We start from the raw sequence: 19,215 nt of genomic DNA on the forward strand, positions 1-19,215 counted from the left end.
TAAGGCTATAAATATTAATTTTTATTACAAAGATTCAATTAAAAGAATTTCACAATAGAAGTATGAAGAATTTAACTATTTACACTTTCATACATCGTCTTTCTCCTCTTGTCTGTGGGATGCACAGATCTCCGCCAGAGGAGGCGGCAACTGGGTTTTGGTCTGAATTTCAGACACGCTGTGCCCTTCCAGTCCACCTTAACAGGGGAAGTTCTTGGTGAGATTGTCAAAAGCAGAAATTCTCTGGGAGGAAAGTGGCCAAAAATAAACGTCTTTCAGAACCTAAAATCTCCAGTGTCGTCCCTCTTTTCTGATCATTCAGAATATGTTGTGCCTTTCCACCTGTAAGTTATATCTCTGCTCAGCAGATATTTACACAATTCTTGTGTCTGGAACGTTTCTTATATATATATATATATATATCAGAATATGTTTTAAAGCTCTCAAAGTTGTTTTGTGCCATTATGACAATGAGGTTGTTGATAGCCAGCTATCCGTTTAATACGTCTCTCATTCCCAGGCCTAAGGATGATAAAGTTGTGAACTGAATTTCCATAACCTTATTTATAATCGTTTGCTTTGTGTGAGCAGAGAAAAAAAAATATGTAGTAAAAATCACAAAAATCGCCCAATAACAGACATGGGATAATTAGGAGGAGTAGGTGGCAGAGCTTATTAGCAAAACATAGGCCATTACAGAATTGGTGATGCTGACGTTTTTGGCAAATGTACTTATCCAGGGAAGTGATATTTCTGTTTTTGTGGCAGGGGCCTATAATGCAGCGAGGACTGCTTAAACTAAATAGGAACCATAATAATGTAGAATAAACCACTATTTGCAGTGCTCAAAACCTGTCAGCTCTGGAACATGTGTTTGGAATGAAGGGCACCAGGATGCAGAATGGCATCGGAATACATAGTGCTAAGCAAGAGAGCAGCTCATGGTTCCAAGAGGACTTCTCTCCTAGAAAACAAAGCACCAGGTATCCCTTGGTTTAGTCCTGAGGTTTCTATCAATAAGGCACTCACAGTTAGGGGTGTGGGGCCCATCTGTGACATGCTATCAAGTATCTGCAATGGATGCCGGTCTGAGGTTGGATACAGTAATCATAGTTACTTTGTCCTAGGAAGTGGTTGTACCCTTTGCAGTGCTATGTCCCGACAGTCTGATGTGGCACACTTTTTCTAATGTCTTTAAATAGGGCATCTTATATATTTACAGGACAAGGAGCTCACTATTCATTCAATATGAAGGTCCCATCTTCAGAAACAGAGAAAGGTTGCTCTATTAAATAGACACCTGAAGATAACCCAAAATCTTGTTTGGCAAAACAAAACAGCTTATTTGATTAAAGAGGAAAAACTGCATCAGGATGGAGTCTGGGTCGTTCTGTCCCACGACTGAGAGGAGGAAGTGCTAAAAAGCAATCAGGAAGTGCTGGTGGCTCATGCCCTTAATCCTGATGAAGGTGCTTTACCCAAACCGTCAGTGCTTGACTTATCTTTAGAGTCCTCTTACATATAGTCAGGTAAAAGCAGCACATGGATACCTTTGGAAGAATAATGTTCCTTTAGTGGGATCTTGATGTTAAGGACATGATCCAAGGTATTGCTTCCAGGCTCTACCTCCCTTCAGAGGAATGTTCTATAAATCACATGTTGAGAGGAACGGAACATTGGTCATCCCAGGTTCCTGAGGAAATCTAGCTGTCCTTGTAAGTTTTCAGTGGGTAGAGGGTGGTCTTAAATTATCTATCCCTTATGCCTCACTGCTACACGAGTAAATGTCATCCTCCATCAACACAATCACCTGATCAAATTTATGTTGCAGTTGCCCTCTTTTTGTGGTGGGATTTGTTTCCAAAGCTGTGACAATCTGCAAGGAAAGAAAGAACATAGTCAGTGAAGTAATTGGGCAAATTCTGCCCTCCAACTTCCAATCAGGGGATTTCTGGGCTAGTAGTATAATGTACAATGGTTTCCAGTCCCTGCTCAGTACAGCAGTGTGTGTTCAAGACATGGACTCACTCACCTGTGTTCGGTATTTCTTGGCGTATTTATAGATTTCAGCCATTGCAACGTTGGTGTTAAATTTATTCCGATATTTCTGTCACAAAAAAGAAAAAAGCATGGTCAGCACTTTGGCACTTTCTGGCTCTTTGGCAACATGATAAATCTTAGTATTCCTGCCTGGTCCCACTATAAACACATATTTTACAGCAGTCATTTCCTACAGCTCTATATTGGGTTTGCATGCTTATTTATGAGACACAAGACATGAGATTTTGCTTGAGGCCAAGTCATCTCCCCATTAGTCTTTCTCCAAAAATTCCATGTGCCCCCTTCCCATGTAGCATTCACCCAGAAACCAGGCACAATGGCTCACCCGTGACTCCTCGGCAAGGTGCGCATTCATTTCCTGCTCACTCAGTGGGCTCATCTCCTTAATCTTCTGGTAGTATCGTTGCACAATTTTCCTGTATTCTGGAATTTCTTTTGCGTACAGCAGCTTATTGGTGGGGGAATCCTGTGGCATTTGAAATACATGAAATTTGTTATATCATCCGAAAACATGCTAGCGTACCCCAACTATACCCCCTAGAATAATAGTTATACCATATTAAGTGGCTTCCTAAAGAATCTTACCAAACTGGAATACAGTATATATACAGTATCAGTAAATATTGCCCTTTTACATCTTTTCCCTTGAGCCACCATTTAGTGATGGGCTGTGTGCTCCCTCAGAGATCAGCTGACAGGAGTAGTGTGGCAGTATGTCCATCCATGTGACCTAGCATGTATGTGTGCCCTAGATTTGTTTGTGTGAACAGTGAATTGTACAATCCCAGCCCCAGCCCTTAGTACTTAAGATTTTCTATTTAGGGTTACCCAATGGCACACACTACTAAAAAGTATATTTTTATGAACATTTATTTAGATAAAGCAGGGTTTTATATATGAGCTGTTTATGCAATATATTTCTATAGAGAACACTGTTCTGGAGTATAGTTTTCCTTTATATTCCCCCCAACAAGCCTCATAAGGATTAACAACCTGCAAGGGAGAAGAGGTTCCCAAGCTCCTATGTGAACTCGAGCAATTCTTTCTCTGAATGCCATAGAAACAGATGTAGTGGAGATTGCCAGGTATTGTCCTTAGAAGTTGAGAGGCCTGGGGCTAAACCGACTTTGTAGGTTCCATTATTTATATGACTGATTGACCCTGAGCTCTTGTTGAACTGTTATACTTGAACTATTGCACTTGAACAGCAAATGAAATGCTGCAGGTTGGGATACACTAATAAAGTGTTACTGTTTGCCTTGCCTACTATACCTACTATGCAGCAGTCTGTTATTGGCCAGGTCTCTGGGCCCTAAACTTTATATTCATCTCTATTATTCCATACATACTATAATGAGGGGCCACGGTTTAACAACAGTAGTAGGGCCACAGCCTGGATTCTTGGTGCCTTACATGCTCCTACATTGTATACAAGAGTACATTAGTTATAGTGCATTCATATGGTTACACTCTTCCAGTGCGTTTTTTTTTTTAGCTCTCTTTAGGGGTAGCCCCAGTCCCAGGTCCCTGGGCAGTTGGTTCTATTTTAAACCCCTAAACATAACTTTGTATGCATTTTATTATTCCCTCTCTCCCTCCATGTGTGTCTTGGAATTCCTGCCTTTCGTTATATCTCCTCCTTTGCCTCATTTTCTTGCCCCGCCCCTTCATAATCTTTTTTTCTTGATCTGTCTCACTGTAAATATGTAAGTCACCCTTGTGCCACACTTACAGAATGAGTCCTTATCTCCGATAGCTGCCTCCGCTCTCCCTGGTTTTATCTCTGGTCACTGAGCCCTTGTCAGCAAAAACAGTTCCAGCTGCCGACTAAACCCAACACTGACCTCAAAGGGCATCTAAGTGAAGCAGAACCAGGATAGCCCTTGCCCATCTAAATACTTTGTACATGCAAACAATGAATTAGTGACCCTCAGCTAAATGTCACATTTCATAAATCAGGCAAAGGGATCAATCTTCAGTGAAATGATTAACCGAGCGTTGGCAGTGGGAGGTTGCAAAAAATGTATATGGCAAAGCTTATTTTGAGCCACTGGATAATCAGGGAGACATTTAACCTTCAGATAAGAGAATTAGCCTGAAAAATGCTCTGCAGTTGAGATGGTGCCACTAGGTATGAAGAGCTTTATGTACTTAAAGGCATGCTAACCCCTGGCCTTTTATGTTTGCCTTTGTATAATGTGTAATGGAGATGTTAAGAGATATTCATTCAGAAGATGGGCCTAAGGTAAATGTGGCATACATCTGGGGGGATTAGCTCTAAAATCCATTTAGGTGCAAGGGAAAGTATAGCTTGGAAGGCCATTAGATAATTAGAATCAATTTGATTTGATTTCAGTGCAGAGGCTAAAAAAAGCTCATACATGGAATGTAGAGGCTGCCCAGTTTCTCTATATATGGGACACATTCACTAGTGAAGCATGGATTCACTACAACTTAATTTAGAGTATTTAGCCCTTTATTTGACCACCACATTCACATGGCTTCTGTTACTGTAAGATTTTTATAAGGTCTATTTTAATTGGCTGAAAAGCACTTATGGAATATATATGTTCTGTTTTATCCCAATCTGTCAGCATGATTTATCTAGTTAGAAAAATCAATCAAGGAGCAAAATGATAAATATCCTAAATCCCTATGGGCCCAATAAGCTGATGAGTTGGAAACAATGTGAAAGCCTCACCTTGCCTAGTTGCATATCAGAGATGGAGCAGGCATCAATGAACGCTTGAGCAATGACTGACAGGCAGGCATCCATATGATCAGATTTATCCATGTCAAACACAAACTCAGGGTTCTTCAGGATGTTCACCCAGAATCGCAGAGGAAGGCTGCAGAGAGAAACACAGTCTCAACATAGGGACAAATAATGCACACTAACATAATGGCAAATATGCATCAGTGCAATAAACCACAGCAACCAATGAGCTATTAGCTTTCATTGGCATAGTCTGAATAATGAAAGGAAATGCCAACTGGTAGATAAAATGTAGTATGGACGCAGGCACACTTAGGTTGTTTTGTAGTACACTGCTTATTTGAGTGCCAGTTTTATTTTTGCCAGGTTAACTCATTCTCACAGTCATTTGCATTATAAAAAATTAAACCCAAGTAGGGGGCATCCATTATTCAATTAATGAATTGAGCGCTAGCTCTCACCTGTTAGTTTTCCAGATGTGTAGCGTGTCCGGGTCAGATATGCCTCGCTTTTCAGCCTGCTCCTCCAGGAAATCAAAGAAGTACTTGATGGCTAGTGGGGGTCGATCCTCATGGATGCTCAGGATGGCTCTGAATAGGTCATCTAAGAATTTCTGTAGCGTGCCCTGCAGGCCAAGAGACAAACATATGAGTCTACAGACAATCTGTGTGTATGTACTTACCCCTCCGGAGCAGAGAGCTGTATGTGCCCACCCCATTCTGTAGCAGACTGCTGGGTGTACATGTAAAGCTGGCCATACACGCACCAATAATATTGTATTAAACCTTGTTTCGTATGATATTCGCTGCGTGTATGGCAACTCAGCAAGGCAACTTATATCGCAGAAGGCTGCCGATATCGGTCGACTCGCCGATTGGGCGAGCAAAATCTATGTTCAGGGCTGAATTGGCAGAAGGAGGTAGAAATCCTATTGTTTCTACCTCCATATCTAACGATTCAGCCCTGAACGTCAGTGGAGGGTTGGAACGATCTTTTGTGAGACCGATGGTCGCACGAAAGATCAAAAATCGCCACGTGTGTGTCCAGCTTAAGATTCAGATAGTGGAACAGCTTGCTATGTATGAGCCTTCCCATTGTGCCACCAGACTAAGAATATCTTGTACCTTTGTAGACAGGAGTCGGGTCAAGTAGATCTCAGGCAGAACTTTTTTCCTGTGGCTTTGTCTGTGGGACCTTTTCGTTTCGGCTAAGTCATCAGTGGGAAGAACCTTAAAAGTGAACCAGAGTGAGTTAAAACAAATGAAGAAATCTTGTTTCATGCACAGCCACAAACACTTGTGTTTCGAGATCCAGTCATAAGCATGAAACCATTAAACGGTTTAACTAATGTGTTCTGGACAGTTGCTCAGAATTATAATTTCTTGCATTATGCAAAAAAATAATTTTGGGTTTTTGGTGGAGTTCCCCTTTAATTAGTCTGTATTGGAATGTAGCTTAGAACAACATTTTCTAATATTATGTACAACTGGTGCTTTTGGACAGAGTAAAGAGAAAATATATTAGTAATATGAGTCAGTGTTTGAATTTAGATAACCCATTGGCCTTTGACTTCAGGTCTTCATTCAGGTCATGGGACACCTGGTCATCGTGGGGGTCACAGTTTAACAACAGTAGTAAGGCCGCAGCTTATTGGTGACTTACATGCTCCTACCTTGTAGATTGGTGTACATTAGTTATAAATGTGCATTCATGTTGTTACATATTGTTAGAGCTCTCGGTAAGGGTTTGGGAAGTCCCAGTCCCACAGCTCAGCAGATGAAGGTAGGATGGTTGTGGTACGGTTGGATCATGTACTACAATTCTTGCTTTTAGCTGCACAGGTAGCACCCATAGTAGCACAGGGAACAGCCTGCAGGAGAGTCATATGGCTCTTGGGTAGTGTCTATAGCAAATAGAAATACTTGCAGAAACAACTGATAGGAATACTGGCAGTTATACAGTACTTGAAGGGCCACAGGTCAGACATCCCTGGTGAGTGCTGGCTCCTTGGTAAATAAATGCTGCATGCAGTTTGCTGCTACCATGTGCCTTTAATTTGCAGCTTTGCTGATAGATATACATTATGATTAGTTGGCTGCTTACTTTCCACTTTCATGGCAGCCAACTGGGGGAAACGTGTTGCAATGACACCAGGCTGCAATTAAGCACAGAGACAGCCTGTGGTCTCCTGATGGGACACGGGACGGGATATGTATTTACACACCACGCTTGTTACCTCCATGTTAGCACATTTTCCTGCAATGCTGCAATTGGCAATATCTAGAGAGCAGAGGCTTTGCAAGAAACCAATGCAATAACCTGGAATTCCTCAGATGACCTCAAAATCCTGTGCACTGGCAGGAATGTTATCAGGCTTTGTGGCCGGGGCTGCTTCCAATTAAACAAATTCCTGTACAATACACAGCAAGATCTCACGCTGATAGCCCTTGTTTAGCATTATGAATTTCTATAAATAAATTTATATCTTTCTTTCCTGTAACCTCACAGTGACAGTCATGAGAATGTATTGTAGGTGTTTTCACAGGGATTTCCATTGTCCCCGAGTCAGGTCTGCCACTGACTGATGTGCCAAACTGCTGCTGAACTTGACATGCTCCAAACCTTGGATGCTGCCTAGCAGGGGGGCTCACAGGGGCTCAGTAAGTGAGAGTGAAAGGGCAGGAACACCCGCATGAAATGTCTGATATGGAAAAGTTCCAGGAAAAGTTTTAGCTATTTGTCCCCTTCAAGATACCCTGCAAAAACATGGTGTTCCTGATTCATGTATAGATGCACTGTGCACTAAGACCCCTCCATCTTGTTGCTCCTTTTAATCTGAAAATGCTTAATGACCTGAAATTGTGGTAGAAAAAGTAGAAGCTGGAAACGAGCTGTGTCTGAGCATATAATATAGATATCATTTTTCTTTCAGTCATTACTAACACTATAATAGGGATCAGCATTTGTGCTATTCCTACATTTGGCCAGCTGAGTATAATGCTAAAGGGCTGTTAGTCTGGTATCCTTGCCCTACAGCAGTGATCCCCAACCAGTGAGCAACATGTTTCTCCCCAACCCCTTGGATGTTGCTCTCATCCTGACTTGGGGGCAAGTTTTGGTTGAATAAAAACAAGCCCCCTGTAAGCTGATAGGGTGCATAGAGGCTGCCTAATAGCCAATCACAGCCCTTATTTGGCACCATGAACTTTTTATGGTGCTTGTGTTGCTCCCCAAGTCTTTTTACATTTGACTGTGGCTCACGAGTAAGAAAGGCTGGGGATCCCTGCCCTAGAGGTACAATTCAAACAATGAGCCAAAATCGAACACTTGGTAGTACAATCCAATACACATAAGGTTATCCTATCAGCTGTTTTGTTGCTGCCATTCCTATTTGCTATAGGCACTTTCCCAAGAGCCAGAGAACTTTCCTGAAGACTTTTTTTTCAAGAGCAATGGAAAAAGTGCAGAGACCCATCGTTTTGGTGCTTCTGTTCCCCATAAGTGATGCGCTTATGTAGAATCCTTGGCCCTCCAAGCTGGAGGACATTATCTGGGCAGACATACTAGCCTGCTGCTGTGCTCACTGTGTGCTGGGGTGCTGTGCCTTTAAAGCATCATCTTGGCCGTAATTGTGACAATTTTTTTTCATTACTTATTTTAAATTTTATATTTAAATTATTATTATTATTATTATTTATATTAATCTTACATAAATAAAAGGTTCTCTTTCAAAAAAATTTAAATAAATCAAATTTCACTTACTAAATGAAAATACTTATCGGTGTCCAAGTCCTTCACTGCAGAAACAGAATTTAAAAAAAAATGTAATGAGCCCTTGTGAAACTGAATGAACAGTAATGGCATAAAAACACACAGGGAGAATGTTGCAACTACTATGTCACCTCTGCCAGACACACCCGAATGCCCAGCAGGCCTTAACTGGGATTCATGATTGGATCCCTAGATATTCTTGAAAGTATGGCTGACTGGCTAATTCAGCATTGTTTTTAGATATCTGTAAACTTGTTTTGAGTTAAGGGGGGCCATGACCTTATGTTTGGACCTCAAAGAGGAGTTTGCACTGAAAACCCACTGGTGTAGAGGTTAAGCAATCTGCCTTTGATGCTTTGGTGTTGCTCCCAATGCTTTTAAAGCAGGTGCACATTTTTAGATGCCTGGTTTGGAGCCACCAAGTCACGTGTGCTGCCAAACAGAGGTGTCTGCCAGTTGGCCGTACGTACGATGGAGCTAACAAACAGCCAATTAAAGCCCTTATCTGGAAGCCAGATTCTGAGTTTTGTCCAAAAATACTGGGGTCTCAGCATGTTACTATACAATGCTCGGAATCAGACAAACGTGGGGTTGACAAATGTTTCTCACCTCTGCCCAAGGTGTCATCTCTTTTGTCCTTCAGGCTCATAGCCAGGGAGGCTCCATCGTGGACCTGGGGGAAGGAAGGGGGGGATGTCACACAATTAATTATTAGATATAGAGACATATCCCCAGATATCTATAGTACAGGGTAGATCTCCCTCTCCTGAAAAGCCAAATACCAAACCCATGACCTTGTCTATGGAAATTCTGACACATAAAGCTATGATATGTACCAACACACATGTACCTTGTAGTGCGCTAACGTATTCAGCTTCTTCTTCCCATCTTCCATGATGGAGGAGTCATCAAGATCTCGCAGGATGTAACTCTTTGAGCTGGAGGCAAACCATTCTGTTGGGAAGAAGGGGCAGTTAGCCATTATTTTGTGTAATTGGCTCACTACATGTATAAGTTTCAGGTTCCTATTGCTGGTTCTTGCAAGCAATTCTGAACAGTGCACAAATAAACCCCCAGCATGATGGACTCCTGTTTATTTGTAAACCAAAGACAGATACATCAAAGATGGGGGAAGGAAGGGATTTGTTTATACAGAGCTCATTATCTCATTTTAGACTAACTCAACTGATTACAGGGAAACTGAGTGGGATGTAGTGAGTGTAAAAACAAAACAGTTACACAGAGTTCATAGAATAAGCTGAATTTCTATTAAGCATGTTAAAAAAAAAAAGATGTGCATTGATGCCTCCTGCCTAAACCAGACAGGTTCGTGGTTAAATATATGCACATACTCCCAAAATGAAACTGAAATATTGTTACCATTTAATCAAAACAAAATCTAAAAAATAATAACAGCATTGCCCATTTGTATTTCCATATACTGTATAATATATCCTTTGTGTAAAGGACCCCAGGCCTCATTGTGATACATTGTCATTATGTTGGGCACTCACCCAAATCCACATCCTCTACTCTAGGCCACTGTGAGTAGGGCAGGTTCTTGCAGAAAGCCTCCAGGATCTTCTCCTTGCACTGGCTCACAGTGTCTGTGTCCAACACACGCACACACAGGGAGTCCATGCCGCAGCCTTGGAAGGACACGTTGAGGTTCTGCCAGGAACAGACACACCAGACTGTGTTACAAACTGCCCTCTGGTATTCACATGAAATGAGCATTTACATTCTCAGCTTCATTTTTTTACTCATAATGTACAGTATGAAACCAGAAACATTCCTGTATATTTTCCCAAAAACCTCCTTATATTTGTAATGTATTTGTAGACAATATTCTGTAGTGCTACCTGCTTGCTCATCATTTTAGACATCTGGCACCGTGATACTAATTCTGTGTAGTATCCAACCAATTGTCCCAAGAACTGAATGGTAAATGGATTTTACATGAATAGCCATACAGGATATAGCCACCCTTCTATTGTTTTATACACAGTTCAGGTTCGGAATTGCAGGAAATGAAGAGGAGATGCGGCTCTTCGCTTCCTTATCTGTCGATCTCACAAATATTGGCCAAAACAACAGCAGTGTATATGTGTGTTGACTTGACTGTATAAGTAATGAGGTGGTTTCTTGGTTGGCTACATTTCAGATAATAATTTAATGCAGAAAAAATACAGTTATTTCATAGAACTTAGCCATATGTTTTATAGTTGCCTCCCACGTGCAATAAAGTGCAGACTGCTGGAAACTGGGAGAGATGTGTCTGTGTAATCCAAAGAGAAACTACACATCTCACCTCTTATCCCACAAGTATTGAGTCTGCAGTATATTTTGTAGAAAGTTTATCTTATAAGTGGCCATGCCCAAGCTTAGAGAAATTAGCAACACTAAACTCAAGGGCAGGGACCTCCTTCCCTCCCTCAGGAAGTCTGGCACTTACACCATATAACATGGCAAGGGCCTAATATACAAACAGAGGTTATCTTCCACTAACTTTCACATACAAATAGAGGAAATCATTAGTACATAGCTTTCACTTTGCCAGTCCCCTGGGCATATTTGTATATAAGTATCATATTGCTTGATTTGGTAAAAGATCTCTTTGCAATAGCCAAAGTCATTCCATCCCAAGTGGTCATGAACAGACTGCACTGCTATAATGATGTCTATGGAGAATGCCACTGTTGAGTCAAGCAAAGCAGGAGCAGCCATTTATATTTATACAAGCAAATAGCAATGTAATAAATCAATACTCTGGATAGGACACAGAAAACTATGACAGCCCTGCCAGTAAACCCATGGTTGGACCTCGCCCACTACATGCCATGGTAATACAAGCAGCTCCCTACAGCCACATGGGGATGATTCCTTGGTTTCTGTGCAATGTATGTGAGTGCAAGTTCTATTGAACATGAAACCACCTCTGCGTATAGCCATTTCCTAGTTCAATCACTATGGCAGCCAATTAACGCCTACACTTAGGGAGCCTTCAGCCTGGTATGATCTAAGCTGACACTGTGAGGTCAGGAGAGCAAAGAGCTCCTATGGAATTTCCAGCCATAATTAGAAGACAGATTAGTCAGTGACACGTCTGCTTCTGCAAATAACATTCAGATAAATAAAAGCATGTTCTAATTAAACCAGTGCTCGGAGCTGTGTGCAGGGTGCGGGTCCCCAGTTTTTGTGGATGCTGACAGAACACAAAGGTACAAAAATGTATATATTTTTCAGCGCAGAGGGTAAGTATGGCATAGGAGTGTTAGAGGGAAAGGCTGCAACCATAGGATCATCATCATTATCATTTATTTATATAGAGCCAGCACTACATTGTTATTACAAATAGGGGTCTTACAATAATTGAACAAACAAGGGGAATAGTGTGTATAATAAGTGGGTAAAGACAAGGGCACATAAGTGTAGGATAGCGGGTACTGCATGTATATAGGGATAGGGCTCGCTAATGTGCCATACAGTGTTTGTGTTAGTAAGACCTATTCTATGGCGCCAGTCTTATGACCCACTTGGTGGAACCACAGTAACCACAAGGAAAATGCAGGAGACAGACAAAATACTGGCAGCAGTGCCCCCGGGTACATAGATACCCACCCCTGCTACTGGGTTCCTTTATTTAGCAAGTCTAATGACCTCATTAATTTCAGAGCTGGTTGAAATGCATCTGGCGCACAGAGAATATAACTGGTACCAAATGATCCGCCGTGTCTTGTAGTGGCGGAAGCGCTAAACAGAACATATCTGATCCTATGCCGGGTCTGTTTACAAGCGTGTGTGTTCCAGACATGAGGCTGCAAGCATTTCACTTGCATGACCCCTCCCTAAGTAGTGGGCTCTCCAGTTACACCCCAAAGCTGTGCTCTATTCTCTAAATCCCCCATAGGAAATGAGCATCCTTCCCTCCCACCTTTGCCCCTTCTTCCTTTCTTGACGTGAGCCATAAATCATGGCTCTCCTGGGGACCGAGCCTTCATCTTTCTAATCCCTCAGAGAAGGAAACGGATGGGGCATAAAGTTAAACCTTTCTTGTGTCTGGGATGTTTCCCTACTGAGGCACAGTGGGCTAAGATGACTATATCCAACAGGTCAAGTCTGCCCTTGATCTTCCAATAAAGAAACGACCGAAGGGCCACCATAAATAGCTAGTTCAGCTCACATATTACATTGAGATGTCAAGTACAAGATGTAGCAGATCACTATGGATCCTTCTTCAGGTTCGGTTGGCCTTCATTATAGCAATTATCTCTCAGAAGATGAGATGAAGGCACCATATACGTGACCAAGGCATCCCGCCATCCCTGTAATAGAGTCCAGGCAGCAGCCACAGTTCTTCCCTCAGCAATGTGTACCTTAGCCAAGAGACAAGGCCATAAACACATCCAAGCAAACATACAGTGACAGTGTTCTACATACAAAAACATCCATAGCCTCATAATTCAAAATGTTTAAAAGGGAAGCTCATCTTTAAATGTTTCTACAGATACTGGTAATGTGTATTCTGGCAGTATATTTATTTGTGGCTAGGTGTCCATCTTACCTACCTCTGGCAAATGATTTAAGGTCTTAAGGGTCATTGTCTTGGGGTTAACTTTTTTTAAAAAAAATTCTATTTTTTGCTGTTCGATTTTGCTTTCTCCATTCTATATATATATATACATATATATATATATATTTATTTATTTGTATAACCAGCATTGTACATTTTCATTTTAAATTCAGATAAAGAAATGAATTAAAAAGAATATATTTTTTATATAAATGTAAGTGAAAGCTTATTGTCTACATACACATACTAAACGCTCCTTCCCTTTATAGAAATGGGCTATATTTTCCCTTTATGCTTTACTATAATAGTTAAATATAGGTTTCCAAGGCCACAGTAGTTCATGATCTGAGCATTAATTCCCCAGAAGAAGGAACGAGCAGTCGGTGCTGCCAGACATGTCTTTCCACACAATATTATCAATCAATAAATCTTTGCTTAAAATGGTCATTTTCTTTTACATTTTCCTGAATGTTTATAAAAGTTCAATCCATCACAGGGAATATCCAACAAACCTAGCGAACATAAAATAATATACACGCTATGAAGAATACATGGCTTATACCAGACTGAGACAGGTTTCTATATGTGCGCAACACCTAAGAGGCAACTGGCTATTTTAACCCTCTGGCTGCTGCTGGTTGTGCTGATTCTAAATGCACAGAACAGATGATGAAACTTTGGTTTCTATAAGTGAAACTGTCAATCTGTTCTAAATTATAAAGAAAATAATTACTGGAATTTTGTTCTGGAAATTGTCCAGGAATTTATACAATAGTTGTACCAAATCTCTAAAAAATCCCAATGTAGCAGTATTTCCAGTCTGGAGAGGACCTGTAATGTCTCTAAACTGCCAATAGCCCTCCAGCCCCCTGTTTTTCTTTGTTGCAGTCCTCCCCCGCCCCCAAGTACATTGTGCAGCTCTCCAAAAACATTTCTTCTTGACAGTAAATAATTAACTGCACCAGTTTTGTATTCATACAACAAAATCTATCCAGTTTTAAGGCCCCCCCCCAACAGGGGAACTTTAATCCCCCCCCCCCCCCCCTTTTAACAGTTTGGGCACCTGAGCCATGAGCAGTAAGTGGTTCCCTTCTCTGCCGAAGGGCCACCCCCATCTGATCAGTTCAAGACCCAGAGTCCCCCCTCCGCAACATGGGCCAACAGGGGACTTATTTTACCACTGCTACTTTCCCCCCAATGCTTCTCTACTTTTGTATAGGAAGCATTGATAAAGGCAAAGTGCAATGTAGAAAAAACAAAAAGCCATGAAAACTGTCATGTTTTTATGCACAATGCAGTGTTTTCTCCCAGAATTCCAGCATACCTGCTATAGAGTGCACCACAATTTGTGCACAATTTACCAACACAAGCTAGTTTGTGCACTCATTGGTTAACTGCTCAAGGGTTGCATTCTGATTTTGCTTGTGTCAATCAAGGTGCAAATCTTGCACAAGTCAGTTGTGTGTGTAGGAGCAACAGATAAAGGAAGACCTGGAAGTACTTCATAGCTTGCACATTCGTCCATACTCACCATAGGCTTGGCCTCAATGTTCTCTCTAAGCAGCCACTCCTCATTCAGCGTGTATCTTGCTTTTCCTGTGATAGCATCAATGGATCCCTTATTGATTTGCTGCTTTATGGCACAGAGCAGTAAGAAAAATGGCTCCCCCACTGTTTCCTGTAAAGACAAGAGTAACCCAGCAATTTATTTTTACTGATTTTTTTTAACGGCACTTGAATAAGCCAATCATTCATGTTGTTTTCAATGGGAATTAGTTGCAAACACTGGGAACCCAGCAATGTAACCCAATAACCAACGTTTCCATTGGTTAAAAACTAATGACCTGATTGGTTGCTATGAGTTATGTGCTGGTGCCAAATTGCCTAGTGTTCTCAAAAGGAGCCCCAATAATAGTCACTATTGCTTCTTATCAATACCAGATACATTTATTAAGATTTCCTAAACTTTATTCCCTTTGCTGGTTCATTATTTCCCCTCTCTAATTTTAGGCATTAATAGCAGTAAGAGCTGCTGGGACATCCTAAGAGATTATATACAGAAGAACATCCCTAGTGGCGAACAGCACAAGGAAAGCTATGGGGAATATATTGTCAGAAGTAAAGTATTAAGGCTGGGAAAAGGGAAATGGATATTGGGGCAAAAGGCGACAGTAAGCACCAGGCAGTGCAAAAACCATTATAACTCAAATATGTCCAACCCACAACCCTTAGAACCCCTGAATGCACCTTAGAGCTGAAATAGCACTAAAAATTATTTGAAAAACCATTACATAACATTACAGCCATTTAAGTAGAGTTAGGCGCAACCGCAAAATTATAAATAGCCCCCTATATTATTTGTGATTTGTGCTTTTTATCAACATTTTCTCCCAACGGGCCCCTCTCAGCCCTACCATAAAACACATAACAATGAGGCCAGGAATAGCAGCCCATGACGACATGTGTAGAACAATACCCAGTAACAATGTATCACGCAGCGGGTGGAATGGATCCAAAACAGAAAAACTAGCTGCCTGTGTTTTCCTAAACGCAGGGGACGGAAAATATGGTATTGAAGCCGACAACCGCCCCCCACCCTCCTTTCTTTCCATCTTGGATTGTCTGTCACAAGCCTAATTAAATCTGTATTTGTTTTCAGAGCCCAAGTGACAGAGCTAATCCATTCCAGAGCCCTTTCTGACGCCTCTTTTAACTGAGCAGGGCCATTAATGGGTTCACTGGTATCACGGCGTGACCACTGACCCCTCACTTGTAAAGTCTCTGACTCAGGAAAGCAGAAATTGCCCACTTCTGACTGATAATTCTGCCGCGCAGAGATTCAATTGCTCCATGGCTTTCTCAAACAATCCTGGGCAATAATACGCAAGGTCATTCCCAATGTAGCACGGGCTTCAGCAAATTTACTTAATGACCCGTTTCAAAAATCATTCTCTGAGTAAATTGTCCCTTCAAGAAGCAGACGGGTAAATGTGTGGGAAATCTAGTAAACGTTTCATGTTTGCAGAACCTTATCTTTGGGTATCAAACGTCCGTGGGTGGTATGACGTCATCAGGTGGTTTTTGGCGCCATAATATGTTTAAATGGTGGTTGGAATTTAGGGATTGTTCACTTTGAGAAAGGCTGCGGAGGCAGCCGAAACGTCAGTTGTATGCTGTGAGAATAAACCAACGTTTTCTTCAATTAAGACCTGTGAGTGCGATATTCTTTCCTATGCAATGTTTCCTGAACCTTTGATACTGCACCCAGGCGATCATTGTTTACCTAAACGTGAGTGCCAGCTCTCCTCAGACTATATATATATATACAGGTATGGGATCCCTTATCCGGAAACCCATTATCCAGAAAGCTCCGAATTACAGAAAGCCCATCTCACATAGACTCCATTTTCATCAGATAATACAGGATTTTAAAACTGATTTCCTTTTTTTCTGTAGTAATAAAAAAGTAGCTTGTAACTGATCCCAACTAAGATATGTTTAACCCTTATTGGATGCAAAACAATCCTATTTGGTTTAATTAATGTTTTATTGATTTTTTAGTAGACTTAAGGTATGGAGATCCAAATTACGGAAAGACCCCTTTTCCGGAATACCCTTGGTCCAGAGCATTCTGGATAATCGGTCCTATACCTGTATATATACATACACACACACTAATATATTAAATATAAACACGCATATATAGTACAGGTAAGGTACCTGTTATCTAGAATGCTCGCATGACCTGGGGTTTTACAGATAAGAGGTCTTTCCATAATTTGGATCACTCTAATCATTTTAAATACACCCAATAGGATTGTTTTTCCCCCAATAAAGATTAATTATATCTTAGTTGGGTTCAAGTACTAGGGACTGTTTTATTAATACAGAGAAAAAGGAAATTATTTTGAAAACTGTGAATTATTTGATTAAAATGAAGTATATGTGAGATGGCCTTCCCATAATTCGGAGCTTCCTGGATAAGGGGTTTCCGGATAATGGATCCTATACCTGATTGTATTAAATGTTAGGACTGTTAAATGTTTAAATGGACATAATAACTGATTGTGCCTTTATAAATGTCTTGCTGAATAAATTACAATAACTGTTTATTACACATATTTATATACACTGTATATTTATACAGGTAAATAAGGTCCTTGTGGAAAATGACCTGTGTGTTTTACCAGCACTAACACTCATGGCCGGGAGCTGAATGGGAAGGGGACTAAGAGGGCCCTTTAATTTTACAATACAAAAGTTCAGATCTTTAGAAGGGTTGTTTGGAAGGGTTGTCTTTATGTCGCACAAGGAATGATTGCTCCACCTTCTGTGGGACATTAAAAAAATAATCAACTTAATCATGTTTTAAGATAACCAATAAAAGAAAGATACTATCAGGGCCAGTATGCACAGACAGAGAGAAAAACATATGGATATAATAACTAATCCTTTAGCAGCACTGAATTGTAACCAGGAGGGCTACTGGCTGTCAGGTTCTGTTTTACGGTGCTGCTGTCCACACTGCTAGCCACTTGTTATGTAAGCTGAGGAGCCCCAACACTTAAATATTAACGGGTAGTTTCTAATAGGTGTTCTCTTTGCCTGTTTCATTCCAAATGGCATGGGAATACTTCCCAAGAGAGGGATATGAATGGAATTATTTCCAAGTCCCTGAGGAGGCTAGGGGCTGAATATCTGCTATTCATGCCTGTGTGCCACAATTCTTGGAAACCTTGGTTAAGTATACTTTAGTTCAAAGACCTCTGGGGAACACATTTGAACACAATTGTACCACAGTATATTCATTTATGTATTAAACCCAAAGCTTTAGGGCATATGACATGACTAAAGCCACTAAGCTGCTGCCTAAGTAATGTCACTTTGCATGAACTGGCATGAACAACAGAAGAGGCACTTTAGGGCAAAGACTTTTTTTTATACAGTTTCAACACAACTCCCTAAAGATGGCCATACATGCACAGATAATTTAATGTGAAAAAAGTGCATGTATGGGGGCCCACTGACCGATTTGGGGATTGTGCAGGTTTGAAAATGCAATCTGCCCATGCACCACTTCAGCCAGTCCGTAGTGCATCTACAGATGAAGGAGATGCAGCTCCTCGTCACTGCCTGCTGTTCTGATTGTTTCAGTTTTTTGCATGAACGATCAGAACAACAGAAAGGTGACCATACCACATGTGGCACCTCGTATTGCTGCATTGTAGTTATGCCACTGGTTTTAACCCTTTTCAATCTGTAGACCGTAGAATGGATAATGCTGACATAGACAGCATGGCAGCATGGAATCTATGGTTCTCGTTTACTAATTAGTCTATGGTAGCCCTGTGGCAAAAAGGTTTACATTTACAATACTAATGTTTTTGGTCAGGAATGTCTCTTTCCCCATAATTATTACTGGATTGACACTCCCAGATTTAGCTGTTGGAGCATGCCGGGGGTTGTAGCTGGCAATAGCTGCAGGACCACAATTCCCACTCTTTAACTGTTCAGTCCCAATTCAATGAAAGAAAGTATTTATTTTTCAAGACCTAATGTCTCCTGTGGAGTATTCTTAGATTTTCCCTTTGTTATATATTATTGCCATTTTCCATTTAACACAGTTTTGCAAGACAAGTGAAAGGTCGCAGAGAGTAGACACAATAAGCTCTGATCCGGATTGGAGTTTGTTTGCTTCCAGATTAGGAAAACACAATGTGTGGTATGGGTGGCCCATACCGCACAGAGCCACCAAGCTAGTAAACACGAGTCAGCTAATTGTTTAAGGGTGTAAAGATTCAGAAAATGATATAAATATAGTCTGTGGTAAACACTACTCTTGTAAATGCAAAGGGGTGGAATTAAGCCAATAGGATGGCTGTTCTTACAGCCAACATCACAGCTTCTAACAATGAAGGACTGGTTTTCTAGAGGCCGAGTTTGAAGGACAGTTATGGTGATTGCTTATTATTTATGACGAAAAAAATTGGAATCATATAACTGATTAGTAAGGGACTCTGGACCTTCTGAACACCTTGCTCATGTTGTTTACATCATTTCATTTGAAAGTAACATTTAGGGGCCCATTTACTTA

At 40.9% G+C, this 19,215-nt stretch overlaps 1 protein-coding gene across 1 annotated transcript in view; it reads right to left on the reverse strand.

Annotated features, from left to right (window-relative positions):
* The window catches only part of plxnd1 (plexin D1), an 84,856-nt gene continuing 65,641 nt past the window's right edge, over positions 1 to 19,215 (reverse strand). The window contains exons 26-36 of the mRNA XM_002936256.5: positions 14,653 to 14,799; positions 10,063 to 10,219; positions 9,399 to 9,502; positions 9,158 to 9,221; positions 8,540 to 8,574; positions 5,902 to 6,006; positions 5,239 to 5,402; positions 4,763 to 4,910; positions 2,387 to 2,527; positions 2,033 to 2,107; positions 1 to 1,876 (exon numbers count right to left, since the gene is read on the reverse strand). Of these exons, the coding sequence (XP_002936302.3) occupies positions 1,760 to 1,876; positions 2,033 to 2,107; positions 2,387 to 2,527; positions 4,763 to 4,910; positions 5,239 to 5,402; positions 5,902 to 6,006; positions 8,540 to 8,574; positions 9,158 to 9,221; positions 9,399 to 9,502; positions 10,063 to 10,219; positions 14,653 to 14,799 (1,257 nt within the window). The 3' untranslated portion in view covers positions 1 to 1,759. The remainder of the gene's footprint in view (positions 1,877 to 2,032; positions 2,108 to 2,386; positions 2,528 to 4,762; positions 4,911 to 5,238; positions 5,403 to 5,901; positions 6,007 to 8,539; positions 8,575 to 9,157; positions 9,222 to 9,398; positions 9,503 to 10,062; positions 10,220 to 14,652; positions 14,800 to 19,215) is intronic.

Source organism: Xenopus tropicalis, chromosome 4 (genome assembly GCF_000004195.4).
Source record: "Xenopus tropicalis strain Nigerian chromosome 4, UCB_Xtro_10.0, whole genome shotgun sequence".
In the NCBI taxonomy this organism is placed as follows: Eukaryota; Metazoa; Chordata; class Amphibia; order Anura; family Pipidae; genus Xenopus; species Xenopus tropicalis.